Source organism: Etheostoma cragini, chromosome 16 (genome assembly GCF_013103735.1).
Source record: "Etheostoma cragini isolate CJK2018 chromosome 16, CSU_Ecrag_1.0, whole genome shotgun sequence".
Classification (NCBI taxonomy): domain Eukaryota; kingdom Metazoa; phylum Chordata; class Actinopteri; order Perciformes; family Percidae; genus Etheostoma; species Etheostoma cragini.
In genome coordinates this window covers 23,246,298-23,256,354 of record NC_048422.1, presented here as the reverse complement: position 1 = coordinate 23,256,354, position 10,057 = coordinate 23,246,298, and the positions used below count along the sequence as shown (strand labels likewise).

Here is a 10,057-nt window from a genome sequence, read left to right as displayed (position 1 = left end):
CCACGGTGACCTTTTAACTCTGAGACTGTACGCTCAGGAAATAAGAGCAGCTTCGTCCTCTCCAGAGGACACTGCAAAGTTACCACCTCAGGTATAAAAAAAACTAAACATTTACTAAACAAGATAAATCATTTTCATGCAAAGTGCATCAAAAAGTTGTCTTTTTGACTGAAAATAGGGCAGCAACTATATTCATGTTGTCAGTTTTCTTGATTAATGGATTAGTTGGTCTATTAAATGTCATAAAAGGGGGGACTCAAACAACTCACAACTCCACAACTCAAAGATATTCAGTTTACCGTCACAGAGGAGAGAAGAAACTACAAGATATTCACATTTAACAAGCTGCAATAAAGAAAATTCTAACTTTTTTTCATAAAAAAGGACTCAAACCGATTAATCTGTTATCAGAATAGTTGGCAATTGACTTAAAAGTTAACAACTAAAAGATTAATCTTTAAAGCTTTCTTTTAGTTCTAATTCATAACGTTTGCAGTATTTGTTGAGTGTACATGTCTTAAAGTTGTTGACACATCCTGCCTTCACTGCTCCTGTTGAACACATTTAAACTTTAGAAACATGCTCACATGGTCCCAATCACTCAATAAGATATTTTTTTATCATAGCATTGCCTGTCTCTTCTTTGATACAAATGATTCGGCATTCAGCTTGAGATGCATGACATAACTGAGCCTTTCTGCAAGAGAAGTAAGAAAAAGTATTTACAGTACCTGTAGGGAAGCTGCTCTGCCTTCTAGCTGAAGGTCTCCTGTTAAAGAGCTTTTCTCTCTGCTCTCTCAGGGGACACCACCCCCCCCTCGTGTTGGATTAAAACCCCGGCAGCCAATCACAAGCCCAGAAACAAACCAATGGGAGGACCACCAACATGAGCAACGACGGCACAGACCGCTAACGTGGAGCCGTGATTAACCATGACCGCCTCGGGTCCCATATCACTGTCCAGATTGACCTTGATATTTCCCCTCACACACTGACCCTGAGAGCCCCCAACACACACACACACACACACACACACACACACACACACACACACAGTTCACAAGGCAGTACAAAACTATACTGTAACTAGAATGTGTGCAATCCTATAATTACACAGGGATAATACTCAAAACTCACATTAGAAACCAACTGCGAAGCTGTGTGTTTAAGAGGGCATCAGCGCCTGTTCTGTTTGAGGAAACTGAGTCGCTTCCCCACTGACAAACCCATCATGACCCTCTTTTAACACGCTTTTATTGGTTTGGAAACCTCTTTGAAAAACAAAAAAACTCACTCAACCAACTAGTAAAGTGGTCTAGCAGGCTGATCGGTGAGCCAGGGCTCAACATGGAGACCCTTGTTCACTAAACTGTTACAGCGCACAACTGGTTCAGTTATAAATGACATTTTTGCATCCATTGCACAGAGAGTTTCAGCTCCTCTCCTCTGGACATAGGTTCACAATCCCTAGGTGTAAGACACAGGACAGTTTAGTCCCTGCAGCCATCACACGGAAGAATGAGTCATAGCTATAGCACAGGGGTTTATTTGGCGTTTGTCACGTCAATATCTCAGTATAATCTGGGGTCTCATTTGTAAAACTTAGTAGGATCCTTACTAAAAGTGGCGTACACCCCCCCAAAAAAGTCTGGTTTATAAAACTGTGTACGCACACCTGTAAGCCATGTTCCCTTCATAAATCCCAGGTTACCTACAAGTGTGCGTATCGGCCTCTAGGGGTCACTGCAGTTTTGTTTACAACAATTTGTAAATTAACACCTTGCCAAAAGCACAGCATCCACTATGCCCCCCCCCCCCCCCCAAAGATACAATTTGAAGACGAAAGTGTAAAAGGCAAACACACTTTTCTCAATGCAGGTTTTGTCACCAACAGCATAAAGTCAGGACTGATAACGAGCTCGTTAAGTGTAACGATTGCGCGAGAGCTGGCATTCACCACTCAGGGCTGTACCACTGCATCTTCCTATAACTGCCATAACTGTTCGCAACATCATAATTCACTTTTTTTTCCTTTTATTGGGTGTAAATATCTACATTACACAAAGAAATGCATGGAAAAATACATCAAAAAAGCTGGAATTTCAGAGTTTACAGTAATGTAAGAAAGCACGGGGTCTCGTACACTAATGCTTTTAAGAGTTTGAAGATTCCTGCCATCAGGAATGTGCCAAAATAAATGAATGAATCTAATAAAAAGTCAGTAAGAGCCGACTATAAAGAGAACAGTAATCTGAAGGGCAGAAGGGACATCATGCTAAAGTCATGCTAGAAACACGGAGACTATTGACAATCTTTACAAATCAATAGTGCCAAGGTATTACTATTTTAATAATACTGTCAAGGATTGAAATATGATTAAAAGATCATATTGATAAGGAACCTATAATACTGATACATGTAAAAGAAATTTTAATGAAGGGCTTTGTATCGTGTTGGAGACCTTTTAGAAAATATTAAAATCAGAACGCTGTTTACAAAATCAGTGACGCTGAAAAGACGTGATTTACAGCAGAAACGCTTTCAATAGTCAAGAAAGATGAACAAAATGTCGATCTTATGTTTGCTTTGACCATATTTTCAGATTTTGTGTGTAAACTACAAAAGAATTTTGCGTTTAACATGCAAATGCAACACAACTGCAATCACATAAACCTTTAGGAACAGGAGAGCCAGAAAGTACTAAGATAAAATATCGGAACATCTGTCCTCCAGCTGTTTAGGGAACCCAGTGTGTCTCACGACGCACACATACACACAAGGCTCCACGCTCCAGCTGCACGAGATTTACTGTGTGGTCATCTGATTCGTTGTCATTTTGTCTGGGGATATGCACGACTCTGAGCTGGAAACCTACAAGCTTGTGGTGCGTTACATTTGAAATCTGAAGTCTCCTCCTGAGCTGAAGCATCAGCAGGCTACGTCTCTGGGGCTCTAATAGATGTAGCAGCATTTTCTTTTGTTTTGGGATTTAGCCATTTTAATGGCAAGGCTGGACTCCCCACGTGCAAATGTTCCACCAAAACAAGTTTTATAATTAAAGAAATTCTTGACCTTTCTTCACCACTGAGAACATATCTACTTAATATGATCTGTGAATCATTGTTGTGTTTCCAGCTGGCACCGCTGCCTTCAAGAGCCCAAAACATTTGTTCTGCCAATGTATGCAGAGAGCAACATTCACTGGCCCACAGCATCCAGATCTCTTTGTATATCCTGTGCAGGGGCTGTGTGTAAAGAGTGCATATTTCAAAAATAATTTGGAAATCACACAGCAAACCTTGGGCCCAATAAAGAGGCAAGTCCCTCTCCTTCTGGTGGACCCAATGGGACATAAATTTGTGTAAGAAAATAAGAAAAAAATCTGTCCGGTAGTAAATGGCAGGAGAAAATAAATACATTTTGAGCCTATTTCAATTAAGCCAAGAATTACACATATTTTGACTAAAAAAATCATTTCCCGGTGAAGAAAGTCAGGTTGTTGCCATAGTACCGCTCAGTGAACTACATATCTCATCTCACACTGGCTAGCTAGCTAGTTAGCTAGCTTAGCTCTGATCCACAACAGATGTAACCTTATCTCACCTGATGTGTTTTACCTGACGTCTTGTCATCAGCTGAGAAGAGAAAGAATGAGCAAGACCTGTATGAGTTACATCTCAGTGCAAAGACACGGTAGCGTCAGCAAGACATCACTTACTTTGGGGTGTTTAGTCTAATTAAACGTATTTCTTGATTAAAAAAATTATCTTTGAAATTGACGAATTGAATTGAATTCATGGCTCAATTCAAATGGGATCAAATATGTACTTATTTGTTTTTCTCGCTGTTCACTATAGTACATTTTTCCCTAAATAAGGAAAGTAGCAGAAGGACTTGGCTTCTCTATGGACAAGCAGGATAATCCGGCTATGATTACATAAATCATGTAAAACTCATCTGACAATGTTACGTGCAAGACTACAGAGGCAGATTGGTATGTACAACGTGACACTAGCGCCATGTTTGGCTAGCTAACATGGTTGTTTCTACAGTCATAACTGTACGGTTGTATGGCAGAGTTGTGCATGTTATACAGTTCATTCTGTTACTAAATATACACATAATATTTACACAAAAAGGCACATTTTCTCCTGAGTTTCCTAAGCACAATGACTGGCGGTGTTTCATAAAACAACCCCTGCTTTAATAAGAAAGAATCTCAAGTTGTGGTAATTCATCTCTGATATTGATTGATGGATATATTCTATATATCACATCCGTGTGACTATGTTTGTGTGTGAAATGTCAGCCAGGTGGTACTCGAGGTTCAATCTTCAGCGAGAGCTCATACAGGGTATCTTCATCCATCACTAGAGTCTTATCCAGGAGGAACTGAGTCACCTGGAGGGAGTCAGGACAGGCAAACAGTTTGTGTTAAAAGTTAAATACTAATCACTTTTATATTGCACAAATAATGCATTTTATTAGACGCACTTTTGGTTGGTGCTCTATCCTGTAAGGAGCTTGCTGGAACTGACGAATCTCCCGGATAATGTGAGAAATCTGAGAGACCAGAGACAGAGTTAAAAAACAACTTAATCGACCATTAGCTTAAGCCCCCTCCCCTTTACTTCACTTTTGCTATTGCTGGGGCAGATTTACCATCAAAGTAAATTGCCAGTGGGTCATACATTTTATCAAGTGACCGACAAAAGCATCTTGTTTCTTGCCTTCGACCTTGAAATTTGCCGTTGGTGCAGACAGATTTCACAAGCTATAGCTAGTTTGCTAGCAAATTAAGCTAACTCATTAGCTCAGTTTGCTAGCAAATTAAGCTAACTCATTAGTTCCATTAAGATGTTTGAAAATGTCTCCGGGTGCATTTTAATCCAGCTGACTCATTTTAAAACATTAATCCTGTGAAATAAATCTTAAATACATTTGTGAAATGATGGGTCTTTCTCATTTCTAGACGTCAACTTGAACTAATAACTGTCGTTAACAGATTTTATCGGCTATAGTTAACTAGCTAATGAAGCTAGCTTTAGCTTAATTGTTTGAAAAGGCCTCCATCTGACTTTTAATGTTCCAGCGGCCACATTTTTAAACAGGAATCCTGCTGATATATATTATTTTAAACTAACAAATCCAATAAATAGCACGACAAAGCTGCGAACGTTAGCGACAAAGCGACAAAAGGCAATTACAGTAATGTATTCCTCTTTTCTGTAATGCAGTAATATCACACATTACTAAATTACATTTTGGTAATATTACACCAGTTACAATCTCAGGAACGCAACATTTAGTGGCGTTTTTTTTTTAAAGATTTTTTTTTGAAGCGTTAACCGACACCGCAAAACGTTTTTTCACAGGGGAAAAAAGCCCTGAGTAAGATATTATATCCCATTGCTGTATTCAATGGTTGATATGTTTGCAAGATGGACATTATTACCAATTACTCTCAAATGACAGTAGCTAGTAATCTATAATGTATTACATTTTGGAAGTAACTTGCCCACAATGACAACCAGCACAGAATCAGTGGGGAAATACGACAATGTATTATAACATTTACCCAACAAACCAATTTAATGAAGTGCTCCTTGGTCTTACAAGTGCTTGGTTACTGTATGAAGTAAGCTAGTTAGCTCGACAAGCTAACAATTGTAGCGTACATTGGAAGACTTTGGTTGTATTTTTAGTTTTGGAGAGACTTCTTTTTCAGGGGAAGGGCTTAGCTAACAGTCACTTGGGCTTTCATAAGCATCCATAAAACAACAGGAGCAGGTGAAGTGTATATTCTTTACCATCCTCATTTTGGAGAAGTTGACCAGGCCCTCCTCCGTGAAGTTGGGTGTTCCCTCCTCAATGAAAGCCAGGTCGGTGAGGTACATGCCCAGGTACGGAACGCATGGAGGGTTACAGCTACACACATGTAGATACAGCGCAAACATTAGACCGTTTTTAAGAACTGGATTTTATTTTTTTCCTCTGGTAATTAGCTGTATTTACTTTTTCAGTGTCTCTCTGAGATTCTTGAACCTCCCTTCTGACGACACCGTCTTCTGCAGCCGGTCCATTAGGGCTTTTGTCTAAAAACAAAACAAAGAAATCGTAAAGGTTTTGCACAGAGACAAAGGTTTTACTTTTAACACCCTGTTAAATTAAGGTGACCAGATTTCTCAGACAAAATCCGGGGACATTTTCAGCTCAGAAGCGGATATACCTCCAATACCTCCTATTTTTGTAAAACTTACAAACGGGGACATTAGACGTAGAGCCGTTTCCCCCAACAGACAACATTATGGAAAGGATTCCTAAGGAGGTTGACCTTTCTCTTAAAGATTAAGATCCTTTTTTAAAAACTTAAAGGTCCGCAAAATTGCGTTTGCTAAACCCTACCAGACTCCATGTAAATAATCAGTAAGTTCAGTATCGTAAAACACGGCTTTCTAAAATATCTCTGAGCTCTGATTGGCTCAGTTTGGTTGGGGTTATCTTTCATTCCAATTTTGGCTCTGTCAGTCACAGTGAAAACCGCGGACATTTCCGGGGACATATCCAGCCGGGGACAGGTCACCAAAACCGGGGACTGTCCCGGAAACCGGGGACGTCTGCTCCCCTTATGTTAACCCGTTTGTGCCGGATGCTTGGCGCCGACACATCTACCGCCGGTTACTGCGTTGCGCGACTCTGACCCTCCTCCCGGCTGCTGCGTGGCGCAGCATTTTGTATTCGTCGGTCTTTTCATGACGCGTGCAGCAGAGAACGCACTGTCATTGGTTCAAATACACAGGAGGCGGGTCTTGTTGGCTATACATACATGTGCGTTTGTTTATGAATTTTTGAGAGACGAGCGAGAAAATGGCTCCGACAGAGGAAGTGGTCGATTATGATGAAGACATCCTCCCCCCCCCAAACTCCTCACTATCTTCAACCTCAACGTCACCGCCCTTGCTGTCTAACTCCTCCTCTGTCGGAGCCATTTTCACGCTGGTCTCTCATTAAAATTCATAAACAAACGCACATGTATGTCTGGTTGGTTGACATGATTTTCAGCATACTACGGTACATTTTGGTGGTCACATGGCTTTAAATAGCCAACAAGACCCGCCTCCTGTGTATTTGAACCAATGACAGTGCGTTCTCTGCTGCCCACGTCATGAAAAGACCGACGAATACAAAATGCTGCGCCACGCAGCAGCCGGCAGGAGGTTCAGAGTCGCGCAATGCAGTAACCGGCGGTAGACGTGTCGGCGCCAAGCATCCGGCACAAAAACGTGTTAAATGAATGGATTCCAACCTGTTTGCAGACTTTCGACCAGGTCTTCTTCAGCCTGAAGACGGCGCTGCGGTTGAGAGCCGAGGTGATCTCCAGCACGCCGTTATAGTTGTTGAGGCAGCGGCAGATGTCGGCCACCGCCAGCCACTTCTCTATGGAGCCGGCCCTGGAGCCCACGTCAGCGTGGGCCATGATGTGAGACGCCACGAGGTTACTCATCTGGGGAGAGAGGGGGAGAAAACTAGACACTTCCCCTTTGTTTGCACACACTGCACACTTAGTGACCAGTTTATTATTAGGTACACCTAGTTAAAGACTTATTCAGAGTTTGGTTTAAGAGAGGTGCACATTTAACTTTACAGTCATTTTGCTGTAGTTTGTAGAGCTTTGAGTCTCGTTCGGAGGCTAATGTGATATTTTGGCCACCCGTTTATATCAGAGGGTTAATCATTTTAAAGAAGTAGAAGACTATGTACTTACTTTATTTACTATGTAAATTTGAAGCCACAAATTTGAGCCACAAAGTTGAATCAACACCTTTCTAAAAGAGAATTATAACTTCATGAAAGAAGGTTGTATTGTAGGGCTGCAACTACAGATCATTATATATCATAATTGTTTGATTAGGAATGGACGATTAATTGAAAATGAATCAACACCAAAATTCTGAAGTCGCGTTGTATCTGAAGATGCATCTTTCCCATGATGATAATTTTTATAAAACCAAAATGTAACATTGTCATTTAAGCAACATGCGCTTTCAGTTATATTTTATACATTTTCAATAAATAGCCACTTCCCGCATTTCCTTCAATTACTTAAAAATGACAAAAATCTGTACTTTTCAATTAGAAAAAATAACTCACCTTTGATATTTGAGCCTATTTACAAAACAAACCTTGCCAATAAACTGAGGGCAGGCAAAAAAATAAAATGTAATGACTGTACATTTATCGTTATTGAGGTGAACAATGAATCGCGATTTTTGTGCACATCGTGCAGCCCTACGTCTCATTATTTGATTAATCGGTATATCGATATATCGGATTCAATTTATCATCAAACATAACAAACGTAAGCATCAAAAAGTGTAAACTTTGAAAAACTGTAACCATTGATATTTTGCTTGAAAACTTATGAATTATCGACAGTTGCTGATTAATTGTCTGTCAATCAACTAATTGATTCAAATGGAAAATTTGGAGGTAATCCCTGTTTTGTCGTACGTCATTAAAATGCTGGCTGGTCTTCATGATGTACGGAGTCCGCTCCGTCTTGTCGACCTTCATCCAGCCCTGACCCAGGAACTCCCTGCAGGGACACACAACAGTCCGCTGTACTGGAAATACCTTCAAGGTACATGTAATTCTACTTTATACTAATTATACTTCAATATGTTTTAGGGACTATTTACCCGACTACATCTATAAGTTACTAATGTTTCAGATCATAATTTTACATTTGAAGAACTTTCAATATAAAATGTGATGGTATTGATGTGTAGTCACACACACACACACACACACACAGTCGTGTCTGGCTATCTTTGTGGGGACCAGTCATTGACATAATGCATTCCCTAGCCCCTAACCTTAACCATCCAACCTAAATGCCTAACCTTAACCCTCACCCTAACCCTAACCTTAACCATCAAACCTAAATGCCTAACCTTAACCCTCACCCTAACCCTAACCTTAACCATCAAACCTAAATGCCTAACCTTAACCCTAACCCTAACCCTAACCATAACCTAACTCTAACCCTACTCCTAAAACCAAGTCTTAGTCCTCAAAAAGCTCTTTAACGGTATGGGGACCAGCATTTTGGTCCCCACAAAGCAGTCAGGTCCCCATAAGTATACTGTTTTCACAGTTTTTGGTCCCCACAAATGTAGCTATACCTAGACCACCCACCCACACTCACACACACACACCCACACCCACACCCACCCACAAACACACACACCCACACACACCCACCCCCACACCCACACCCACAATCCTCAGCTAAAAATTATAGGACTCAAAAAAGGATTTTTATGTCCAAAAGGTAGGAAGAATTTATAAAAACATTTTGGATTCTCCCCTCTTTTTGTGTGTTTTATACTTTTGTTAAATACAAACAATTTAACTTTTTAATTACAATATTGTTTACCTATTTATATGCTTTTATACATGCACAAACATGCATACTATAGGTACATAAAAGTGTACATTTTTAACAAATCTTTCAAGAAAAACTTTCTAGGACATTTTGGAAATTACAAACCCATAAAAAATGTTATGTACTCACTCGTAGGGAATACTCCTGAACACGATGTGGTCCAGTAGAGTGATCTGTTCTGCCAGCTCCATGGCCGAGAGAGACTCAAAGCACTCTGCCTTCGGACCCTCCACCTGCAATCAGACGCACACTATTTACAGTCCAGCCGTTCAAAAAGCGGTTTTAAAGAACTACAGTACCAGTGTGCTAAGGGGGCTTTCAGTAGGGGTGGAGGGTAATACAGCATAGTATCACAATATTTTCAGTGGCAATACCGTATCGATACACAGGGGCTAAGTATCTAGTAGTAATCTTTTACTATGTGTTGTCATATCACATTTTGCAGCAACAGATGTTGACAAAGTTTCCTTTTGGGGACGTCATTTGAAATTGGGAAGAATTAAACGTTGGAAAAAAGGTGATAACTGCAATTACAATATGTTTAAAAGTCGCAATAGTAGCGTATCGTGGCACAAGTATTGTGATATTGCATCGAGAGGCGTCTGGTGA

The 10,057-nt window shown here is 40.3% G+C and overlaps 2 protein-coding genes across 9 annotated transcripts in view; both read right to left on the bottom strand.

The window, feature by feature from the left end:
• Nucleotides 1-970, bottom strand: part of ckmt2a (creatine kinase, mitochondrial 2a (sarcomeric)) — a 13,255-nt gene extending 12,285 nt beyond the window's left edge. For both annotated transcript variants that reach the window (XM_034896152.1, XM_034896151.1), the window contains exon 1: nt 732-970. The gene's annotated coding sequence lies outside the window, so the exon portion shown is untranslated. The remainder of the gene's footprint in view (nt 1-731) is intronic.
• Nucleotides 971-3,756: 2,786 nt separating this feature from the next.
• Nucleotides 3,757-10,057, bottom strand: part of rasgrf2a (Ras protein-specific guanine nucleotide-releasing factor 2a) — a 36,694-nt gene continuing 30,393 nt past the window's right edge. For all 7 annotated transcript variants that reach the window (XM_034896064.1, XM_034896066.1, XM_034896065.1 and 4 more), the window contains 7 exons: nt 9,578-9,681; nt 8,512-8,596; nt 7,307-7,504; nt 6,016-6,095; nt 5,811-5,928; nt 4,495-4,563; nt 3,757-4,401 (listed from right to left, as the gene is read on the bottom strand). In XM_034896064.1, the coding sequence (XP_034751955.1) occupies nt 4,306-4,401; nt 4,495-4,563; nt 5,811-5,928; nt 6,016-6,095; nt 7,307-7,504; nt 8,512-8,596; nt 9,578-9,681 (750 nt within the window). In that variant the 3' untranslated portion in view covers nt 3,757-4,305. The remainder of the gene's footprint in view (nt 4,402-4,494; nt 4,564-5,810; nt 5,929-6,015; nt 6,096-7,306; nt 7,505-8,511; nt 8,597-9,577; nt 9,682-10,057) is intronic.